This window comes from Octopus sinensis, linkage group LG11 (genome assembly GCF_006345805.1).
Source record: "Octopus sinensis linkage group LG11, ASM634580v1, whole genome shotgun sequence".
In the NCBI taxonomy this organism is placed as follows: domain Eukaryota; kingdom Metazoa; phylum Mollusca; class Cephalopoda; order Octopoda; family Octopodidae; genus Octopus; species Octopus sinensis.
The window spans coordinates 64,035,695-64,061,828 of NC_043007.1; the positions used below are offsets into that span (position 1 = coordinate 64,035,695).

The following is a 26,134-nucleotide window of genomic DNA, read 5'->3' on the forward strand; positions in this document are numbered from 1 at the left end:
TTCATCCTGTTGATCAAAAAACTCATCAACAACAGATATGATACCATCATCACTGTAAGCTGGTTCCCATCCAAGTGTTTTTTCATGTTGAGGAACAGATGATAGTCAGATGGGGCCAAATCAGATTACATAGGATGAACAACCAGTTCAAAGCCACAGTCACACACAGCATCAAAATGAAAGATTTGTGTGCTGGAGCATTGTCCTGATGAAACAAGACCCCATTTGTCAGTTTTCCTGGGCATTTCTTTTTGTAACTACCTCAGCAAGTTGGCATGGTACTCTCCATTGATTTGTGGCTCTTTTGAAAATAATCAATAAACACAATGCCTTTAGCATCTCAAAAACCTGAGGTCATCACCTTCCCTGCAGATGAAATGACCTCAGCTTTCTTTGAAGCAGGTAAGGAAGGGTGTTTCCATTGCATGAATTGTCTCTTTTCTCTGGCTCAAAGTGATGAACCCAACACTCATCCTGGGTTAGGAAACATTCAAGGAAATCAGTTGGATCTGCCTGAGAGAATGTCAGATTTTCCCATGGTGTGATCATTCTGGTGCACTTTTGATCAGATGCCAGAAGACATGGCACATACCGAGTAGAAACCTTTGACATACCAAGTTCATTGTGCAGAATATTCTCAACTCACTCACAGGATATGTTAATAGCATTGGCTGTTTGATACATATAGTCAATAGCCTGTCATCCATCACATGTGGTAAATGCAATCAATGTTTTCCTTTGTAGTGGCAGTTGTAGGATGTTCAGAGCTTGAGTCACCTTCAAGACTTTCCATTCCCCTCATAAATTCAGCTTCTCTCCTTTACATTTTTGATAAAACTGGATCCTCATCACCCAATATAGCAACCATGTCAGTATGAATGAATGTCCTTGGGAGCTAAATCCTTTTTCTGTGAGTACTTGATAACACCATGATGCCAACTTTTGTCCATTTTCAAGAGGAGTCATTACTAGTTACTTTTGAGGTCTTCTTTAAACAGTCAGGTGTCAGTTTATCTGGAAATACACAATGCAGTTATTAAGGGAAGTTGAAATTAATGCATGCAAGATTTCAGAGCTCTAGCATCACTTCATAGTCAGCCTATGAACATTTCAGTATATATATGAAATGTTCAGTGTGTGTGTGTGTAATATTACAAATGGGAAAAATTATACATAGATAATTTCTCATTCACATGACGCAAATTAGAGCACTGCTCTCTGGTTTTGTGAATGAAGGCAGTGTGATTTTTTAAGCATAGGCAATGTGATTTTGATGTATGTGACTTTTTTAAGTGAAGGCAGCATGCCAAGCTGAATGGAGAGAGTGTCAAGAGATGGTTTGGAGTCTGTTAGAAGGTGATATCCGACTATGAGATTGAATTTAGTTTCAGTAATCAATGTGAGCTACACAACATAATGAATGCAAAAGATTTCAAAGGCAAATGAAAGAACTCTTTTGGAAAAAAAAAAAGAATTCTCTAAAGAACTGTCTGTTTGTTGCGTAAATGCTTTATTCACCTCTTAATTAAAGTTCATTTATTTTGATAATACTCGATAGGTTTGCTTTGTTATTCACATCTCTTCTGATTTCTTTGACTACTGCTTCTTCTGCTCTAAGCACGTTGATTTGCTGAGTGTTGCCCACATGGTCTTCTGAGCCATCAGACAACAGATTGTTGTATTAGGGCCTGTTGATACTATCAGAAGGTTGCGTGTGGCATAACAATATATAATGAGATCAAAGGTCCTTCCAAAGCCATAAAATAGCAAAAGACATTTGCTCAAAATGCCACACAGTATCTCTGGTATGAAGTTCTGAACTGCATAGCCATGTCTGCATGTGTGTGTGTCTTTGTGTGTGTGTAAACACGTACACAACAAGCTCACATGAATGTCACCATTATGCAAGCAGTGTCCTTCATTTACAACATTCCCTGCAAACATTCTATTCATGGGGAAATATTACCTCACTTGGAAACAGGCAACAGTTAATGACAGGAAGAGCATCTGGCCATAGAAAATCCACTTCAATGAATTGTCTGACCCATGCAAACATGGAAAAGTGGTCATTAAATGATAATGATGATTTGTGTAAATTCATATTAGATATGCTTGAGCAAACTTGGACATAGGAAGAGCTTCTGCTTGCTGTGGAAGCAGTTCTGAGAGACAATTCCCCTCCTAAACTATGTATGAAAACACATTAAGTTGTGAATGACATCATGTGTTTCTGCCTTCTTTCACTTCATCAGCTACAAATATTAAATCTATTGTTCACAGCCTTGCACACACACACAACACACACATGCATGCACACACACACACACACACACGCTCGCTCGCACGCACGCACCACAAGGAAAAGGATGAAGTTAATAGTGCAGTCAACTTAAAATTAGTCTTGGCTGGCATCTGTTGTTACTTTATGACATGAATAAAGAACAATTATATTTTTCTTTATTTCATTTTCACTGTTTTCTTTGTTTTTTAATATTTTTTTTATTCATTTATTTCACTTTTTATCTTCACTTTTTCTCCTTTCACTTTTCTGCTCATATTTTTTCTTTTTCTTCTCTCCATCTTTTTTCCATTTTCTTTTTATCTTTCTTTTTCTTCTTCCTTTTCTTTCGTTTCTTTTCCCATCCTTTTCTTTTATGGTATTTTATGTGTATTTTTTCCTGTTCTTATCTTCCTTTCTTTCTTTCTATTATTTTAGTTCTTTTCTGCCTGCTGTGACTTCTAATTTTTGTTTTCTTATGTCACCGTGGTTGTCTTCAGTGCCCTTTTGAGGTTAAACTGAGTCCTTTATCTCCTGTGGTGGGTGGATATATAGAGTGATGGTGGAGTGCTAATTGCTGCCCTTCCATATTTTTTTAAAGATCTGACCTTAACTACACAGTGGCACTGGTGATGTTGACAGCAGGGGTGATTCTATTAAATTGGTGTTGATGGTGTTGGGTGAACAAGGTAACCCTTTTTGATCCTATTACACAGATTGGGCCAACTTTTTTTCATAAATAGAAAAGAAAATGAGAAAAAAATGAAAATAGAGAGGAAATAATAGTTATGAGAGAATGCAATTAAAATGCTTTAATGAAATTAGATTGATAAAAGTTTACTGCTCTGTGGTGAGGCTGGTGTTTTATTTTCTAACTGCCCTTAATTCTTCCTAATTGCACATTGTTATAATGTTACCACCACCATCACTGCTCATCCTACTCACTTGATGAGGGAACCTCTGTACAGTTTGTTCAGATTTCTAGAAAAGCAACCAAATCTCCCTTAAATCACACACTATCCTCTTAAGTAAAGAAGTTTTCATTGAACAATGTAACAAAAAAGTACACTTTAGTGTGCAGTCTACTTGACCATTTACATTTTAGCATGCTGTCTACCTGGCTCTTTAAACTTTAGCATGTACCATAACCCTAATCCTTAACCCCTACACAAGCCTTAAACCTAAACCTAACCCCTACACAAACCTTAAACCTAAACCTAACCCCTAACCCTTGTCTTAAACCCTAACTCAGATCAGGTTATTTCACAGCATTGACTCTGATACTGCAGAAGATCACATACTAAAGTAGCACCCCACAAAACGTAGGATGGATATGGCTGAAATGCCTTTAATCATATATGTCCATGCTGTATCACAGCTGACCTGGGGCTCAACAGCAGTTAACCTTATCCATAACACCACTATCATTATAACCACTACTCCCAATACCCTCTCTTCCACAATCACTGCTTCTGTCAATGACCATTACTACTATAAACTGGGGTCAGATAACCCAGGGACTTATGAACTTTCTTTTGGTTTTCTTCCAAACTACTCCACTATTCATCAACTTTTTCATGAACATTTCTAAATTTGCCAGTTACCATACTTCTCTATAATTACTGCCTTTCTTATTTATTACTCTCCGTGTTCATAGCCTTGTGATTTAAGAAGCTCACTGAGCAATCACATGCTTCATTTTGCAATCATGTGGCCACCATAACCCCATGTCAATCAATGCCATGTGAGTAAAATTTGATTGATGCAAATTGCATGGAAGCTTATCCTCTGTGTGGTGGGGCAGATAGAAATAAAAATCAAGAAGAAGAGTACAGTGAAATTCCCATAGGGAGTGGGAAACCCAATGTTTCAGGCAGAATCCTTGTTTAGGGTTGATAGGAGGGAAATAAAAGAAAGACAGCAGAGTTTTACATCCTCTGTATTTGAAAAACTGTATGCAACTGATTCAGCCAACATTGGATTTTCCACTCCCCCCAGTAATTTCACTATTCTTTCTGTTGATTTTACTAAATAACGCATATCCTTCAATCTTTGTTGCATTAACAAAATCTTTACTTCAGAAAGGAATATTAGATTCAGCTAGACTCATAGCTTGGATATTCATTCAGTATGTATAACTGACTTAATACTCAAATCGGAAAATCAGTTCTACCAGAACTGATAAAAGGAACTGTATTTCACAAACACCCTGTATAGGACATTTTCTATAAATACACTACCGGATGAACATATTTCTATGAATGTATAATGTATTTCTATGAATGTATTTGTGTATCTTGCTTTTATTAATGCAAATAATTAAAAAAATACACTACACTCTCACTCTTTGTCTTAATTTGAATCTGCACTTACAACTTTATGGTAGTAACACTTATGGTGTTTTACACAACATATGAAGTGCTGTTAATAACACTTTCAATTATAATTATTCCACCATTTAAACCAGTCAGGTCTAGACATTACAGATAGAAAAAGTGGCAAAATAACATTGTATTTATATATAATATATAATTTCTATGTATGTGTTGTATTCTCAGCATAACTTCCTAGCATTATTTTCTACACTTGATCCATTTGATTTGATGTTAACTATTACTCCTAAAAAGTAAAAGCAATCAGAACCAATTCTTTTGCCAATACACTGGAATGGATTTTTACCTTCCTCATTTAATGTCTCAACTGAAACATCATGTGAGATGGTTGGAGAAAGATACATAGACAGCTGCAGGTGTGGCTGTGTGGTAAATAGCTTGCTTACAAACCATGTGGTTCCGGGTTCAGTTTCACTGCATGGCACCTTGGGCAAGTGTCTTCTACTATAGCCTCGGGCCGACCAAAGCCTTGTGAGTGGATTTGGTAGACAGAAACTGAAAGAAGCTTGTTATGTGTGTGTGTCTGTGTTTGTGCCCCCACCATCACTGACATCCTGCAACTTAGCAGTTCGGCAAAAGAGACCAATAGAATAAGTACTAGGCTTACAAAGAATAAGTCCTGGGGTCAATTTGTTTGACTAAAGGCAGTACTCCAGCATGGCTGCAGTCAAATATGACTGAAGCAAATAAAAGAGTAAAAGAGACAGACAGATGGATAGAGAGAGAGAGAGAAGGCAATAGTTGTAGCCATTTGCCATAGCTATCTGCTATGACTAGCAATACAGTTGGCAATGTGATAGTCATATCTCCTGACTTTGCTACTTTTCATATTCACATCATTCAATGTTCAACTCTTTCCAAACCTATACTTTTCTAAATTACTGCATTTCATAATCCCACCTCTATGTTCACATTCCTTACTTCCCTGTATTCACCTATTTTAAAATTCTCACCCCCTCATTTTCTTCACCTTCCTTCCCATAGCCATTTTTCAAAAATGTTTTACCCTGTACACACTTCTACCTTCTCCAATACTCATACAATCTGAATACTCACTTCATTTCATAGCTTATGTTATCACCCTTTTTGTTCATGTCTCACATGTGACTACATGACCTCTGCTCCTCACAACTGGATGGTCTTGTGACATACTCATACTCACCAGACTCATTTGTCTTTCCCTTATCACTCATGACATTGTGTCCAACACTCCAAGTCTTGCATTTAGCTAAGTATACCTAATCTCTCTTCCCACAATATCACCTCTCTGGAACTTTGTTACTACCTGTATGCTTTCTGCCACTATCACTCATGGAAAACATTAACCACTTCTTTTTCATTGGAATTAGAGTCCTGGAATCCATAGACAGAGAACATTTCTCCAAACTAAACTACTAAAAAAAAACAAATGCATATTCATTATTAGCAATGAAAAGATTATTGGTAATGAAAATGCTGTGGATATAGTACCGAAAGCCACAAAACTGCAGGATTTTGTCTTGAGAAATCTCATATAGGCATATGTAGCAGATGGAAACTGAAAGAAGCACATAAATAAATGTAGCAGAAGAAAAGCATCCGGCAGCAGTGGTGGAATTGCTATTGATGACATGCACAGACACAGAAATCATGATTTAGCAATTCCACTAATGCTGCTGACACAATTTTGTGCTTTTTAGCATTCTAAATCTATACAACAAGCTTTCCCATGATGAATCTACATTTTGTAAGATATACAGAATGCTAACGTTATATATATATCCATATGGAGAGACAGATATTTTACATAATATTAATAATAACAACAATGATGTTGATAACAATGGCTGTAGCTGTCATGTAACCTGTCTACTTCATTTTTATGCACTTCATACCAATTTTAAATAACATTAACCATGTGAATTGGTGTATTATCATCCTGCACGATAGCACTACCATCAAGAAACAATGTTTGTGAATCATATGGACATGATCAGCCAAAATTCTCAGATAATCCTTGGTGTTAACTACCATGTAGAACAATAAAGGGGGCAAAAGAATTCTGTAATATGGCTGTCCAATCAACACAGAGCCACCTCCATGCAGTGGTGGTGGTGGGGAAGTGGTTGTCAGTGATGGTGATGAATATGATAAATAGAAGTAGTGGATGCCATACTAATAGCATTAACGATCTCTGTGTTTAGTGTTCATGTATCAATAATAATAATAATAAACATTGTGTACAGTGCTCAGGTGCACTACACTTGTTACTTAACTGATAAACTTCATATCTTCTTCATATGTTACTTAACTGATAAACTTCATATCTTCAGTGACAACTTCATATCTTCATATATATATATATTGATGACTTGAGCAAAGAATCTCAGAAACAAAGTTGCTACAACCATGTAAGAACCATAGAGATCTAAAACCAACTGTGTAAAGATAGATCTCCAATTTTTCAAATTCAATGCAGTCTGTTTTCCATCATGAATATTAAATCTATGAAAAGTTTATAAAAATTATCAATGCTGATCCAGAATTAAAAAGAACTCTTTCCAATATTTTGCACATCTGTTGAGGGTGAACAAATTCAAAGTCCCTTTATTGCCATGATATTGGACACCATGAGGCTATTAAGAGCATCAAAGATCTTAGGGCACTTTCGAGAAAACAATTGCTGAGACAGTTAACCATAGATATAGTAATACAGTGATGTTTACTCTCTTGCCTTACTTGATGATACTAGATGAGATTAAGTAAATAACTTGAAAATAAAAAGCTTATCCATTTCCAAATCACACTGATCCACATGATTTAATGTTGTGCTATTTCTAGTTTTTGTAATTTAACCCTTAAGCATTCATATTACTCTGTCAATTGTAATCCTTTTTATTCATATTGTTTTGAATTAATCATGCATTGTCTCATAGCTTCAAGATTTTGATGATGTGATTATTTATTTTTTGAATGACATTGTAGGGTAGGTGCTAGAGGCCAGATCTGGCTGATTTAAACATAAAAATAAGTAGAATATCTGGGCCATATATTGCTGATTTAAATGTTAAAAGATTAAAATATGAGAGTTAATCTCCCTCTTGTCTATAACCAGTTCTTTCAGTCATTAGATGTAACCATGCTGGGGCACTGCTTTGAAGAATTTTTAGTCAAATGAATTAACCCCAGCACTTATTTTTTTAAACCTGGTACTTATTCTATCAATCTCTTGCTGAACTGCTAAGTTATGGGGATATAAACAAACCAACACTGGTTGCCAAGCAGTGATGGAGGACAAATGCAGACAAAAACACACATACACACATACATGACAGGCATCTTTCAGTTTCCATCTGGCACATCCACTCACAAGGCTTTGGTTGGCCCAGAACTGTAGTAGAAGACACTTACTCAAGATGCCACACAGTGGGACTGAACCTGGAACCATGTGGTTAGGAAACAAACTTCTTACCACACGGCCATTACTGTGCCTTTTTGCTTATTCTATTTCTTTCTTTCCTAATGGCACATTCAATTTAGCACAACAGCAGGAACACTAACTTGCTCCACCTGTGCATTGCCTATGTATCTCTGAATGAAATTAGAGTCAATAGAAACTTGGTAGAAGTCTGTTAGAGGGACTATTTCTATACTTCAGCGGTTTACATAATTTGTTACCCAATTTAACACCAACACCTGGACTGTGAGTGCTTGTAGTGGAATCCACCCTGTGACAAGCATTCAAGCCTGGTCCTTGAAACGGCCATAAATACTGCTCTTCCTTCTCTGAGTAAGTAACAAAAGAATCTAGATAGATTGGGCTATTTAATGGTTAAATGTCATTGACTTAAGACTTAGTGCTCCTGACAGTATTTAAACTACCTACTTCACAGCTAGTTGATGGCTACACTATTTATTGCATTCATCCAGCCTTTATTTTCTCTGCTTTTATGTGTGTTTATGTTTGTGTTTCTGTGTGTTTCTTTCTCTCTTTCTCTCTATCCCTATCCTCCTCTTCCATTGAAGTTTATTCACATTTTTAACTCCCCCCTCTCTCTCTCTCTCTTCTCTCTCTCTCTCTTTCTCTCTCTCTCTCTCTTTCTCTCTCTCTCATATACACACACACCTCTATCCTCACTTCTCTACTTTCCTTTTATCCCCAGCCACCCTAGAGTTTATTGACATTTATCTTTCCTGTGTTCTCTCTCTGTCTGTCTATCTCTCTCTCTCTCTCTCTCTCTCTCTCTCTCTCTCTCTCTCTCTCCTACTTTACTAGCTCCACTGGAGTTTGTTGTCATTCTAAGACATCTGGTAAAAGTGAGTCAAGTCAAGGTGTGCAGCAGGTGAGGACTGCTGCAACAATTTACAAGCAACTCAAGTAATGCTCTACCCCTACCCTCCCTCCTACCCCCATTGTGCCGAGACCCATTGCACACTATTTCATTACACTTTCTCTAATCCCTACCCAACCACATCAATGCTCTGCCCACTATTGTTTCCCATCCTAACTTGTTCCTTTCTACCTGCTCTGTCTTATCCGAGTGTACCCTATGTGGTTCTGTTTTACCCCTATTTTCTATCTTATCTCTAATCTTGTTTTATCATTGTGAAATATTGATTTCCTACTTGTTCCATTTGCTATTTAAAGAAATTATTGATGTGGTTGTGACAGTTGTTGTTGTTGACTTTGATGTTGATATCCTCATCAAGGTTTAAAATGCAGTCATCCGAAGAATGTCTTTGTGGGGATAGGTGAGAAAGGTCTCTTTCATTCTCTCTGTCTCTCTCTTTCTTTGTCTGTCTGTCTGTCTGTCTGTCTCTCTCTCTCTCTCTCTCTCTCTCACACACACACACACACACACACACACACACATTCATATGCACACACTCAAAAATCAAATACTTATCTGATACAGATATATGTATCTATGTGTGTTCAAATGTGTATTTATACATACATACATTCATACACATGCACACACATATGACATGCATGCACACACATTTATGTACATGCATATGCATGTTTATGTGAAAATATACAAGTGCATACATATACATAATAAGTTTCATTGTAAACATTAATGAATGTAACAAATTATTGAATAAATATATGTATGTATATTGCTATATACATATAGACACACACTCACACACACACACTCTCTCTCTCTCTCTCTCTCTCTCTCTCTCTCTCTTTCTCTTTCTTTCTCATATAGTGTATGTTACTGTGCAACTTACTAATGCATAATTTCAGCTCATTGCACACTGAATAATGAAATGTAAATAAAAAGACAGTGACAACAACATCAACAACAAAAAAATTAACAGAATGTTAATGACTCTTTGAAATGCACAGATGCAATAGAAACTCAGCTCATGCAGGAGGCTGTGTATGTATGTACAGCATGTATAGTATATATTTGTATATGTGTGTTTGTGACTGTTTGTACTAAATGTGGATGGATTTGAGGATACTGATGATGTGATGCTGGATTTTCTTGTTAGTGACAACGGATGTGTTTTTGTAGCATAGTGTATTGATTGCTATTTACATATTGTGTGTGGTGTGTGTGTGTGTGTGTGTGTAATGTTATATTAAAGACATGACTATGTTCTAGTTTGATTTTTTTTTTCATATTACAGATGTTCATTTTCTCTTCTTTATGTTTAATTTGGAACAATATTCCCAAATCCATTAGTCTATTAACATTTCAAGATCTTCACAGTCCCATTTTCAAAATAAAGTGATGGTTGTAATGGTGTATTGTTTGCACACATTGCAGTAAAACACAAAGGATCTTGGAAATATTTATAATGATAGAATTATAACCAGATTATTTAAACTAGATATATTGATAAAACTATTACTATATTATCTAAACTATGTGGGTATTTTGAAAATAACTTATGGAATGACAACCATGCCTTGCATAGTTACAGGCTGCCCTTTGGCAAGGCATAGCACCTATTCAGCCATCCTGCCAAGGATACAGCAAAGCCATGGGGCTACTGCATGGTGGATTGTGAAGAGGTAGCAGAAGAGCTCAACTGAGCAAAGGGTGTTTCTTTTATTGATGTTGAGCAGAGGAATCCTGGAAGATCAATAGTCAGGATTGTCAAGCTCTGTCAAGAGAAAAACTGCAACACAGCTGTTGAGGTGATATCCATGGTTGTGTGATCAGCTGATGACAGAATCACTATGACACAAGCACCCAATTCTAATTCATAATAATCAAAGCAGCAAAAGAAAGGAATTAAACTAGATATGTTGATAACAATCATTATAGCAGATGTGGAAGAACTTAAAGAAGATCATGTAAACTCTAACTTTACATTTAAGATCCAACATACATTCAGACCATAACACCATCCAATCCTTAGATATAAATGTAGTAATAAAAAACAGCTCATAGCACATCTCAGATTACACAAAAAAATTAAGAAAGACTTATATATGAACAGTAATAGTGAGTGTCCTCATAAACACAAAATATTTGTAGTCAAATCCCTTCTTAGATGAACTTTTGAATTTTCAACCATCCAACTAGATTAGCTAAGTATTATTTAATCTTAACTCCTCAAATACAAAATATGGACTACTAGGATATCATGGCTATAGCTCCCTTTTTATACTGGAAGGAAGATGTCCATAGAAACTTCTATGTGCCAAATCTACAAATCAGTTTATCTGGAAAGAAACAAAGCAGTTATTAATAAGTGTTGAAATTAATGCATGCAAAATTTCACAGCTATAGAATCACTCCTTTATAGACAGCCTATGAACCATTCAGCCCATCCTCATATCTTTTACCTGCTTCACTCATTAGATGCAGCCTAGCTGAGGCATCACCTTGAAGGAATTTTAGTTGAATGAATCAACCCCAGGAAATATGTCTTTTAAAGCCTGGTACTTTTTTCATTGAGATCTTTTGCTGTACTGCTAAGTTACAGGGACATTAACAAACCAACACCAGTTGTCAAGCAGTGTGAGGAACAAGCATAATGACACAAAGACATGCACACACAGACACACACAGATATATATATATGTATGTATGTATGTATGTATATATATATGTGTATATATATATATATATATATATATATAATATTGGGGAGTATAACTCCAAACTTACGGGGGAAAATTCAATTTAGTATTAAATCAAATTTCACAGTATAAATATATAAAATATAAATTAGAGATAAAACCACTATTATGCAACTCAAACAGTGATAGACATAAACCAATACATAAATAACAAATAATATATATTTTTATAAAACATATAACTTATAAATAGATCTCAAAAAGTATAAAATGAACAATAAATATATAATATAATAAGTAAAAACACTACGTACGTTTCATGGTGACAATTAAATTCGAATTACAATTAAGTTTGAATTCGATTGAAATAAATTTGATTTTAAATTATAGTCAATCTTCAGGTTAATGATAATAGTTAAATAAATAAGCAAATAGAGTTAAATAATATTTATTTAAGAAATAAATAAAATAATAATTTTTCTTATAGAAAAAACTCCATTAACTAAATTAGAAACTTAAAACATTAGGATTATTTCCTACAACACATTTATTATGTTAAATATTTAATTTTTAAGGTAAAAAAAATAGATAGAAATATGTATTTATCTTTGAAGATATAATTTAGCTTTAAAAAACATAATAAACTCTTGAATATCTTTAACTCAGTTATACTCCAATATTTAATTACCAAATTATTTAACAAAATAATCACTATTAATATTTTTAGATTTAAGTTCACATCTAATAATTATAAAATAATGAATACATAAAAATAAGTATCTAAATTATAATCAATAAATATAGTAATTAACAATCTAAAATTTTCTCTATCAATAAATATATAAACATATAACCAAAAATAAATAAATTAGTCCATTATTATTTACATAAATATTATAAATATTTATAGAATATATTTATGAAATACAATATTTCAACCACAACCACAACCAAGATGTGAACTTCATGGGAAAAGGTTCTTCTCTCTATCTGGTAGGATTGCAAAGAAGTAATTCACTTTGAATTGTTACCACCTAATGCAACAATCAATGCTCAAGTCTCCTGTCAGCAATTACTGTGTTTGAACAAAACTTTGAAGAAAAGAAGACCCGCTTTAGTGAATTGAAATGGAGTGATGTTTCATCAGGACAATGCGTAACTTCACAATGCAAAGATCACATCACAGAAGATTGAAGAGCTTGGTTGGGAAAAAATTCCTCATCCACCTTATTCTCCCAACTTTGCTCCTTCAGACTACCATTTATTTCATAGTTTACAGAATCATTTGGAAGACATAACGTTTGCAAGCCAGGTTGTAACTGACATTTCAGAATTCTTCGCTTTGAAACCAAAGAGTTTTACATTGATGGGATTAAAAAGCTTGTAAATAAATGGAAGGTGATTAATTTCAAATAAATATAACATTTGATCACTCATTTTCTTTATTCAAAATTTGGACAGAACTTATGGGATAACCTGATGTGTGTGTGCATGTATGTATGTATGTGTATGTATATATATGTATGTGTGTGTGTGTGTGTGTATATATATATATATATATACATATAAGAGGAATGACCACTAGGTGGACTCTACACATATATATATATATGTGTGTGTGTGTATATATCTCTTTTACTCTTTTACTTGTTTCAGTCATTTGACTGCAGCCATGCTGGAGCACCGCCTTTAGTCGAGCAAATCGACCCCAGGACTTATTCTTTGTAAGCCCAGTACTTATTCTATCGGTTGCTTTTGCCGAACCGCTAAGTGACGGCGACGTAAACACACCAGCATCGGTTGTCAAGCAATGCTTAGGGGTACAAACACAGACATACAAACATACACACACATATATATATACATATATACGATGTGCTTCTTTCAGTTTCCATCTACCAAATCTACTCACAAGGCTTTGGTCAGTCCGAGGCTATAGTAGAAGACACTTGCCCAAGATGCCACGCAATGGGACTGAACCCAGAACCATGTGGTTGGTAAGCAAGCTACTTACCACACAGCCACTCCTGCGCCTATATATATATATATATATAATTGCTGTGTGGTGTGTAGTGAACTCAAAAATCACTCTTTCAAAAACATCTAGAATTTCAATCAAAACAAGTTGACCACATCCATACAACTATTCTTTAATGAACACAAAAGAACAAGACTTGGAAATCCAATTATAATTTTTACTGAAGAAAGTCAAAAACAACATCTGGCTTTTCAGTTAAAACCTTGACCAATTCAAATACAAAAATTCTTTTTCCTTTCTCTTTTTTCCTTCCCCACCTTAAAAGGCCACTAAGTACTAAACAAACAAGTCTGACCATATCACAAAAGCCATGCCTCATTACCTCCCCCTCCTCAAAAAATTTAATTCTTTATATATAAAAAGGCCAAGAAATCTAAATTTAAACCAATTTTTGATAAATCCAATAACTGAAGAAAGCGCTGAAAATGTAGATAAAACATTCTGACTACTTTATTCTAAATATACAATATCTGTACATCACTTCCAAAACTTTCTCTTTCTCTCTCTCTCTCTCTATATATATATATATATATATATATATATATGTGTAGTGTGTGTGGTTAAGATGTTTGTTTTCCAGCCACATGATTTCAGGTTCAATCCCACTGTGTGACACCTTGGTCAATTGTCTTCTATTAGAGTCCTAACCCAACCAAAGCCTTGTGAGTGGATTCAGTAGTTGGAAACTGAAAGAAACCTATTGTGTGTGTGTGCACGTGTGTGTGTATACATATATGTGTGTGAGTGTGTGCATGTATGTTTGTGTTTCCTTTCCTTGACATCACATGATAGTTGTAATTGAGTGTGACATACAGTGTCATACATTTAAAATATTCTGCAAAATCATACCTGACCATGGTTATCAATATCATTACAGATACAATGTACATTTGCACAGAAGATGCTTTCCCAACCAAACGCTTCACCCAACTGATTGAAGCATGGCATCAAAAAGGAATATGGAAGAAACTTTCTGATGGCTGTTTACAACCTGGGGACCATGTTTACATTGAACACATCACTGATGTGGTGAGTAAACAGCTACAAAATGTTAAAGTCTTAAATCCATAATTGCAGGTAGGCACTGCCCCCTTAACCACAGCATACCAGCAACAGCATTAGTGCAATCAGGATCATCTTCATTATAATCATCTACATTATAAGTTAAATGTTTTTTGTTGTTGTTTTTCTATGTTCGTTTGGATTAGCAAGATCTGTTAAGTAGAGTATTTCCATTGTATCTCAGTTTTATGTTTCTAACATACCTGTGTTCTCAAAAATGCTGACAGTTTTATTAATGATAGAAAACAGCACTTCAAAACAATGGGAGAAACCATTGATAAATGTTAGCAATTGACTAAATATATGTACATGAACAGAATTGAAGCAATTGAACTTTCAGATAGGATTGTAATGTCTTGGTTGAAAATATTATCAACTATGTAATATATATTTATATATATTTGTCTGTCTGTTTATCTATCTATCAGTATCCATAAGGTTGCTCGGCTAGGAAGATTCCAAGTGAACTCAGCCTCAGACACTAGACCACGCCCAATAAGAGTAATCTTTTCTTCCGATCAGGAGGCTTCAACCTTTCTGAACAGAGTTCAGAAGCATGTCTGGGAGGACCCCAATATGGGTTTTCGCGAGGAATACTCACTGAGAGAGAGAATTCGCCGGAGAAACCTAATATCCGAACTGAAGATGAGAAAATAGATGGGAGAGAAAGGTTTATGCATCCAAGATGGACAAATAATCAAGTCCTACCTCTAGTCGCATGCTGTAGTGCTGACAGGGAAAGTGAATCGAGGGCGAATTTAAGTAAAGTAGATACCCCCGACAACGATGCTATCTCTGATACCCCTCATTCTGCTTGTTCCCTAATTACTGCCCCTCAAACTTCACAGCTCAGCATCGTCTATACCAACTCGTGCTCCTTATTTCCAAAGTTCAGCGAATTATTTACACTGGCCATGCGTGATTCCCCAGATGTGATAGCTATCACCGAGACTTGGCTGACTCCAGCAGTAAAGGACTCGGAAATCCACCTACAGGGCTACGCCCTCTTCAGATGTGACAGAGAAAAAGGGCGAGGTGGAGATGTTGCTGTGTATGTTAAATCTGATCTCAAACTGTCCAGTGGTATTCTACCCACTAATGCTCAATCTACAACAAAATTCGATGCCGTCTATTGCAAGCTGAGCCTATCCGGGTTTTGCCTGCCCATGTTAGCTGTCTACAGGCTGTCTCTTGCTGACCCCCAGGACGATGCTCATTTACTCGAAGCGATAAGATTTGTTTCAGCTTTTTATGACTGTTTGATATTAGGAGACTTCAACGCTCCCACGATCGACTGGCCCGCATCAATTTGTACATCATCTTCCTGGTTCGGCCAGGCCCTTCTTGACGTGGCTGAAGATTGTTTTCTATCGCAACATGTTGAATATCCGACAAGGCATCGGTCTGGGCAGCAGCCATCTATGTTGGATCTGGTATTCTCCTGCTATCCAAGATCAGTGTCAGGCTTATCTGTGTGCGCCCCTCTTGCCAAGAGTGATCACGCGGCCCTGAAGTTCGACATGCACACAACTTTTTCTATGCCCACGACTACTTCGCTGCCACATAAAGTCTTCACTGCAATCAATCTAGATTTGACTGCAGCTTTTGAGGTGTACAAAACTCAACGAGACTGAGCTGTGAAAATTGAAAAGGAAGAACGCTTCAGATATGAATACAGAATCGCGGCAAACGCCAGTCGCAATCCAAAAACCTTCTTTGCCCATGTTCAACGGAATTCCTGCTTGAACAACCAAATTGCAACGTTGGTAGACTCAACAGGCGTATTGATTGAGGACCCTTATCAACAGAGTCAGTTATTTGTCGAGGCTTTTCAACTATTTTCAAACAAGATGATGGTCGTGAATCCCCTCCATTTGATAGATCAGCACCTCCAATGCCTAGATTGGTCATCACGTGGGATGAAGTCGAACGCGTTATTCAAGGCCTCGAACGTCAACCAGGGTCACGGCCCTGATGGCATACACCTACAGGTTATCAAAGCGTTGGCTCCGGTCATCTGCGAACCTTTAACTCTTCTATTCAATATGTCATTGGTGACGGGTGTTATACCTGCGGACTGGAGAACAGCGATAATCTGCCCAATTTTCAAGAAATTAACTTAACTTAAATTAACTATCTATCTATATATATATATATATATATATATATATATATACACCACATCCTTGCATTGTTGTGTTTTCTTGTGTTTTTTTCTTTATTTGTTTTTTTAATTATATATATGTATACTAGCAGAAAGACAACCTCCAGGTGGTTTTCTGTTAGCCACATGATAATATTTTCACATTTCATTCTCAATTCAAATAATTTTTATGATATTGTCCGCTATTGTGCCTTTGCTGCTAAATGTTCTTTTTCAGTCACATATTTTGGCATTCTTTTGATTGAACCCGCAGAAATGCCAAAATAAACAGCTGGTTTTGTTCGTTAATTTCTGTAAGAAATTTTTATCTATTTACTTTTGTTTTAAAATGAGAGGAGATAGTGAAAGATGTATGTACATGTATATCAAATGGACATGTGTGAGAGAGAGAGAGAATGAATGAAATAAACATGAAAAGAAAATAATCATATGAATAAAAGTTCATTAAAAACTATTTTGTACTGAATATTTAAATTTGTGAGCTTGAACTATTCAATAATAAAAGGAAGTTCAGAAAGTAAATTTTCTTGAAAATATCAACTTATAAAAGATCTCACTTGCTTAGTAAATATTCCTTTCAGTAATTTATTGTAGCTGATTGCAAATAGTGAAAGAAAACTGGAAATGAAAACATTAAAATAAGTGAGAGACTTCACAAATGAAAACAAAAAATTTCACCTGCAACGGTTGCTACGAGGATGCTTGCTCGTACATCAATACTGGAAGTTGACACTGAAAAGCCTTTCTAAAGTGAATCATATATATAAAGCAATATTATTTATTTTTAATAAAAAAAATAAAATGAAGACCCTATTATGTATCCGAAGTCAAATTATTCATGCATCTTAAGTATGGAACCAATTTGCACAGCTGTTTTCACATGGAAAGCAAATACACACACAGGTCTATTCTATATATAAGATATATATATATATATATATATATATTAAAGGAAAAGGAAAACAAAATCAAGGCAGGATGAGCATCTCAGGTCATTTAGAATATTTAATTAAAGTGAATCAAAAATAGAGAAGTAGAAGTAATTAATGTCTTACAGCTATTTCTGGGATATCCCAGGTAATGGGTCAACACCCCCATACACTAGGTATTCCCATCATCTGAGACAAGGTGTGTATGCAGGAAAGTTCCATACTGTACTTTCTATGCATTTCGATCAAATCCCCAATGATTTAACAAGTGATCCCCTAACGACAATGTAAACTTCATATTATCAAGGGATCCTTGTCCTAAAGAGTAGCATGTGGTCTACCCCTCATTTGGATAATTTACTGCTGAGGTTCTTCTAGCTATGAAACATATGTAACCTGGATTTTATTTACTCCATTGGACGTTTATTCGTGTATACAACAACCCCTGTTGCTAATCATGAACTATAAAATTAACTTTTTTCAGCTTATACTTCAATACAGGAAAAATTTACAACCATCTGCACCAATAAACCACTATTGTTTCTGAAAGTTGTTTTTTTATATTTTCTACAGATTGCTTGAAACTCACTAACATCCTATATCTTGATCCTTAGATCTTACCTTTATGTGTGTGTGTGTGTGTATGCATGTATTGTTTCAGTTATTAGACTGCATCTATGTAGTATATGGGGTTTTAGTTGAATGAAACAATCCTAGTACTTATTTTTTTCAGTCTGATACTTATTCTATCTCTTGTTGATGTTGTTTACATTCCAATGAAGGAGCCTTGGGTCTAGGTTAGAAACCAGCTCTATCTCTATTGGCAAGAAATCTCAAAATAAAACTGAATAACTAGCATATATACTAAACAAGAAAGATGCTAGCTGCCAAAGGTACATATATGTTGAGCCATTTCACACTATTTTATGTCTGTTTTTCATGCTGGTATGAGATGCATTTGATAAAGAATGAATGTCACAACTCCAGTTTCTACTCTCTTATATGAAGGCTTCTTTGTAATTTAAAGGGTCTATGTTATTTCTTAATACTATTACTTATTATCATCTAAGACTAACAACTCTTGTCTCCAAGTTAAAGTTTTTATTCCCTCATATTTTCAAACATTGAATTGCTCAGTATACAGATATGTCTGCCAGTCCTTGACGTCTCTTCATCTCTTACATTTAATCCTTATATGTGCCTCCACCCTCTCTCTCTTACCCACACACACAAACACACAATTACACAGTTCTTTAGATTATGTTAGTCAAAGCATATACAGCATATCAGATGTGATAAATATTATGGTAAATAAAGTCTTATTAGTTCCAGTATTAGTTTCTAAATCTCTGAAGCCTCATTGAGTCTGAACCTTATGCCACTATTACATACTATTTGGCATGTTTGAACACAAAGCAAGGAAACATATGAATGCTAAATTGAACATCTTGTTAGTTCAACGTTTTACACACATTTCTCTTTCCTTTATATAGTAGCTTTCATTGCATAAGTATTGGGAAATTATGCTAAAGTTGTAGAACATTTATTTAAGGTGGAGTATTTTGAATTCACATTTCATTGCAAGCAGTGTGTCTTGGGCAATTTACTTAACTATCTCTGTACTATGAGCATGGAAGAAGAGCTGACAAATCTGTAAATTTATGATGGAATACTATACTGACATGTAACTGATGTATGGTTTGATGATTTATAACACTGAGGTCAAGTCCTCTTGCAAATACAAAATCATTTCAATAATTCTTTTGGTGCCACTCCTATCCCAATGAAATATCACATTAAATGCTTCTCCTAATACTTTCTCTTCATAACTGCCACTTTTTTGAAACACTAAGCCTTCTCAAGTTTTTACCCTACAAATATTGACCATACCGGTTTGGAAAAACGATAAGTTCTGCCCTTCAAGCTAAATGCTTGAAACAATACATTGGCATGCTTATCTTAATGGCTATATATTGATGTCATGCCTAACACTTCTGAAACTAACCCTAAATTGACAGAGTCACACTGACCTTAACCAGTTTTATTTTAACAGGAATGCTGCCACTAAAGTTACAAAAAGTAACTCTAAAAACTTTCAACTATGCAGACCAGACTCTAAACCCAAATATATATTCTTCTAGCCCTAAAAATATCTCAAATCCTTATTCTTCATATGCTGTTCAACTATAATGTTGTCCCTTGAGCTTCATTAGAGCTAGTTGATGCCAAACTTGTGCCCACATCTTTCTCTTCATTTATTTTTAATTAACATCCCTTCTCTCTCCACTCTTCTCTTTCTCTCCCTCTCACTTTCTCTCTCTCCCTCTCACACACACCATATCTTATAATTGTTTAGTATCCAGTTACATTACTATAATTACTGACAATTCTTACCAGTGGGTTCCCCTTTCCACTTTTCTATGTTTATTTTTTTGTTTGAGAGGTTATGTGTGTGTGTGTACACACACACAAATATATAATACACATGCATATCGCCAGACATGCTTACAAATGTAAAAAAACTTTTTAAATACATTAACACACATATAACAATTAAAATGCCTTTCTGATTGTGTAATATATGTATTTGTGTCTATGAGTATGTGTATACATTTGTATGTGCTTGATTTTTGATATGTAATGTACCTTCGTTTGCTTCTTGCAGAATATATGTGTGTGTATGCAAATGTATTTATGTGTGCCTGGCCCTTGCTATCATCATGTCAACAACTTCCTTGCTAAGTCTTAATTGCCACCTGCTTTTTCAAAAGTACTTTAAAAATTGTTTTAACTGAAGTACAAGCAATTCACAGAGTTTTTAATTTACCTAGCAAAAATTTTTTCTTTTGATTTTGCCACACCCTACGATGTTTGTATGTATGGTAATGTTTTTGCTCTGAATTCTACTGTAGGATATTTCTTTTGTTCTTGTGGCAAATTTAAAATAATCACTTCTATTTTTCTGGTTGTTTAGCTCCAGGTCAGTCACCATTAATCAAATGACATCCTATAGCTTCTCATGCAATGTTTTATTGTGTAAGATACTGTGGTAGTCTGAATATATTCTATTTAAATATGGTAGGGGCTTAAATATTTAATATAATGAGTTGAAAAACTCTGAGACTATCCAAGCAATTAGGAAACAAAACCCATCTCCAGGGCTTTTCAAAATCTGAAAACAGCAAACAAAGGAAACAATTACAATAAGATCTGTTGATTGAAATCTTTCTGCTATATGCACAAGACTCATTTGAGTGTATCCTACCTTTAAAGTCAGTTGCTGAATACAACGGACATGTTTTAATCTAGCTAGATCCCACAAAGTATATTCAGAGCAGTTGGAAAAACCTAGAAGGGATCAATATGTATATATATATAGTATACAGTGATAGAGGGCATGTAGTAATGTGGATCAGGAATTTCGGTAATATAGCTAAAAGGAAATATTTCAGGGAGCAGTTTACATATTAAATACAATTACAGTAGGGTTTAACTTCAATCAATTTATATTATCTAAACAATTAGTAAAAGTTCACTATATTCTATTCAGCTTACTATCCATTATGCCTTTGGTATGTCCAAGAGTTTTGATGCTGATTGCTGTCAAAGATGATCAGTGATATACCCACCACTCCATTATATTCAGAGAGAAATTGTGTGAGGAAAAACAGTAAATATAAAAAAATAGTTTTGCCACCTTTCTACTTTAAGACTAATCTTTAGCATGAAATATGTTTCCCAAGAATGTCACAGTTAATTATCTGTTAGCACATCAGTCACTGCTCTTTTCATCTACACCACCATCACTGCTGCAAGCTGTTTCTGGGTAACAGCTATCTTCAGAGATGTTCATCATCTGTGCCATTTATTGCATTATTGATTCCACATTATTTATTGCCTTAGCTATTATTTTTACTGCCAATGATGACTAGCCTACCAACATACCTGTACAATAAGCAGGTGGCTTTAGTCATCCTGTTGGCATTATGAAATCCCCAATTGTTATCCACTTGTTCCACTCATCTTGAAAAATACATTTGAATGGCTTGTTGACTGAGATGTCCTGTGGTTATAATTGGGCATGACATTAAACCACTGGAGATATATGCTTGTTTAGTTATTAATTTGTGATTTATTCAACAAACCAATAGGACACCATCATAATTCTTTCTCCATCCAGAGTTTTCATACTGCCTTTGTCCATTCACTCCATATGATGCACATTTTCCTTGGGAATTGTTTTCCATTTAATAAAAAGAAGCTTTGTGCTACCTGTACAACATTCAATACAAGAATATTGTGGATTTTTTCATAACTCACTTGTTTTTACATTCAGTTTTTGCACTTATATTTGAAGTTTTGTGCACCAGCTCATAGCATATTAACAGAACTTAATCTGTATTGTTTATTTTTCTTTATTACAATTTGTTTGCTTTCTGGCATTGATCTTATATTTGTGAAATTGGAAATATTTTCCCCCCACCATACACTTCAGGCATCTTCTGTGCAATTCTAGTTTATTTCACATTTATGCTTAGGATATACCTCTTCATCAATTGATAACATCAATATGAAGATCCAGTAAATTCATCTACTTCTGCCAGTCTCTTTGCTTCACATATTATCATCTTTTTTGAGACTGTACACTCTATACTCCAACAATTTGTAGCTTTTAATTAATCATGTGTGTCTGTCTTCTCTACCCAGTGTCCACCATTTAATGTTGTAGCTAGATGACTAAATGACAGCTGATTGGTAGTGTCTGCTTGGGTTGTACTTCTGCCTGTTTATAACTGGCATGTGGGACATCATTGCCAATTCACATTAACCAAATAAAACAAATATCTTTCTGAGACCAGTGCCAGTAGAACACTTTTCTATTTCAAACTACCGTGTTTTAACGTGTTTAAGGAATCTTCATGTATAAGGAACCCCCTAATTTTGGAAAAAAGGTTTTGTAAGGGATTATAATACTATCCATGTATAAGAAACTCCCATATTTTTTTAACCTAATTTTTGACAAAAAAGGGTTCCTTATACACATTAAAATAAGGTAGTTTTCATTAATACATAACAAAATTAATAAACATCGTAATCATAATCTTTTATCATTTACTTCTTTCAGTCATTAGACTGTGGCCATGCTGGGGCACTGCTTTGAAGAATTTTTAGTCAAATGAATTGACCCCAGTACTTATGTTTTTTTTAAAACCAGGTACTTACTCTATTGGTCACTTTTGCTGAACCACTAAGTCACAGGGACATAAACATACCAACACTGGTTGTCAAGTAGTGGTGGGGGACAAACACAAACGTGCATGCACACACACAGAGATATGATGGGCTTTGTTCAATTTCCATCTACTAAATCCATTCACAAGGCTTTGGTTGGCTCAAGGATATAGTAGAAGGCACTTCCCCAAAGTGTCATGCAGTGGGACTGGACCCAGAACACTGTGATTGGGAAGCAATGCCTGCTCTTATATAATACTAGTTAATTACATGTGAATTGTAACTGTACACTTATATTACAAAACTTGAGTTCTAGTGAGAACTGGACCCAGCTAACAAACTCCAGTCTAGAACCTGATAAGATGCAGGATGACATTTGGGAATTTTTTCCACAATAAAGTGTGTATTTTATGAACCAGGAAATACAGTATTTCTCTATTCCTTAAGTACAAAGGAAACTTTGACCAATTCAAATGTAATCATTTATTGTCATTCATTTGTTATTTCAAAGCTGTAATTACTTTTCTAAACTGACCCAAAAGAACATTAAAATGAAGCATTGAAAATTGCTTGAAATGTTGCATAGTTCATAGCCACTATACACATACACACACACACACACAATGGAGTGGTTAGTGTTAGGAAAGGCATCCAGCTGTAGAAACCATGCCAGAACAGACAATGGAGTCAAGTACAACCCTGGCCTTAGCAGCTCTGGTCAAACCGTCAAACCCATGCCAGCATGGAAAATGGATGTCAAATGATGATGATGATGATACACACACACAAACACACATTTGGTCTGCCTATCTAACTAGTGGTATGGTACCTTGTTTGAATGCTACATCAATGCAAGGAAGTACATTGTGAACAGCAGTGTATAATATATAATAGTTTGGTTGATACTGTGACTTGTGCATGTGTGTAGTTAGAACCTTGCTTCCCAAACACATGGTTCTGAGTTCAGTTCCACTGCACAGCACTTTGGACAAGTGTAAGTACTGGGGGCTTAATTCATTTGACTAAAAATTCCTCAACATGGTGCCTTAGCATGGCTGCTGTCTAATGACTGAAACAAGTAAAAGATAAAAGATATATCCAAAAATGCATGGCCTTTATTTCTCAATTTTTGAGGTCTATAATCAATTGAATTTGCCTCCTCTTAAATATTAATACTTATTCTAATGACACAAGAATGACGTAGAGCAAAGTCAACATCAGTAAAGTTTAAATTTTTAATCTTTTGATCCATTGACAAGATAACAATTTTCTGGACTTTTGACTTCATCTTTACAATATATATTTTCAATATTTATATCTTCAGTAAGGCAGCAAGCAGACAAATTGCTTGGCTGCATTTTGTCTATCTTCACATTCTGAGTTCCCGTTCCACCGAGGTTGACTTTGCCTTTCATTTTTTCGAAGTTGATAAAATAAGCACCAGTTGAATAGCAGGGTCGATGTAATTGACTTACTCCCTTCCCCAAACTCCTTGGCCTTGTGCCAGAACTTAAAACCAATATTTATATCTTCAGTATGGCTTAATCTCCAGTTTGGTCTCTAGTTGTCTTTAGGTGCCTTATTCCTGAATTGGCACATGGTTGTTGACTAGAATCTAACTAGGAATTTTGGTTTCTAAATTAAGGCTGGTATTTTCCTTATCCACTTGACCAGTGGCCACTGGTAGAATTTTTATTCAGAAATGTATCAAACTAAAAAACATAAAGCATTGTTCTGATTTTCTATGCTCTGTGTTTATCCCATTTATTTTATGCAGTTCGTATGAAATTATTAAATTATAACATTTTCTTCAGGAAAGTCTTATTGTGTGCCTTGAAAGAAAGTTGCCTGTTCTAATAAAGAGAAGAAAGATCAAACTTATAGTGTTGGATTCTGTTGCTGCTTTATTCCGTTCAGAGTATGCTATTGAAGATACATTACTGCGCTCCAAGCACTTGTCCAGCATCGCTAAAGAATTGCATCACGTAAACATGCATTACAATATACCTGTAATGTGTGTAAATCAGGTGAGCATGAATTACTTATCTTTTCAGATTCTATTTTGTGTAACATTATGTTTCTGTATCCTTATTATTATCATCTAAATGCATACTTCATATACTTTCCACAAGATTGTACACATAAATATAAGGGGGAATCAAGATTACATAAATTAATAAAGGTTATTAGAATATATTCATTAAGGTTTTATAGCACTGTTCAAGATAAAAATCTTGGATTCCAATGACCAACAAATAACTGACAATATACATAAAGTAATAAAATGTTTCTGAGATATTGTAAGGTCCATTTGACAATTAGTTCTTAACTTTGGTTTCATGGCATTAAGCTGGTGAGAGATACATCTCTCCCAAAACCAGACATCAGTTTATGACAAACAGCTTTCCTACATTATCTAGGGACTGTTACCCAATAGATATGTGAACTGAAGCTATGTAGAATAAAATGTCTTTCCTGGAACTCAACAAAATTCCAGCAGTTTAATTTGAGTATACAAGCTATAAGTAGGTAATCTACTTGACCAGTTTATCTTAATTTATTTGGCCAGTTTATCTTAATCACATACTTTACTGTTATAGGGAATTAGTAATAATGATGCATCCCTCCCACATGACAAATGAAATAACCTAGTCTCTATAAATAAAGAGAAGTACATGAAGTACCGAGAGTACGTAGTAGGCGGTCAGAGATAGTCATATCTTTACTGGTTTTACTAAGTATACTGGATACCGAAGTCGGCATTATAACAATCCAACATGTTAAGGCTGTAACAGTGGTGACAAGGATTTAAACAACTCAAGAGGAATTAATGAACTCAATGAGGATTTTAACAACTCACAAGGAATTAACAACTCACGAGGGGTTAACAAACTCACAAAAGTTTTTGTTGTGTGAATTTTACGAAAATAAATCATAAAATTATGGAAAATTTGTTGGCCAGTTTGCTCAAGTTGCAAAAACGGCAACAACAGCTGAATCAACAACAC

At 35.0% G+C, this 26,134-nt stretch overlaps 1 protein-coding gene and 1 long non-coding RNA gene across 9 annotated transcripts in view; one reads left to right on the plus strand and one right to left on the minus strand.

Annotated features, from left to right (window-relative positions):
• LOC115217405 (DNA repair protein XRCC3-like) overlaps window positions 1–26,134 on the plus strand; it is a 215,100-nt gene that overhangs the window by 178,764 nt on the left and 10,202 nt on the right. For all 8 annotated transcript variants that reach the window (XM_036507601.1, XM_029787095.2, XM_036507598.1 and 5 more), the window contains 2 exons: window positions 14,617–14,768; window positions 24,941–25,153. In XM_036507601.1, the coding sequence (XP_036363494.1) occupies window positions 14,617–14,768; window positions 24,941–25,153 (365 nt within the window). The remainder of the gene's footprint in view (window positions 1–14,616; window positions 14,769–24,940; window positions 25,154–26,134) is intronic.
• Window positions 17,975–23,153, minus strand: LOC118765455. The gene is made up of 3 exons (XR_005001320.1): window positions 23,144–23,153; window positions 20,004–20,007; window positions 17,975–18,117 (listed from the first exon to the last, which is right to left on the minus strand). It is a non-coding gene; the product is annotated as an uncharacterized LOC118765455 (long non-coding RNA).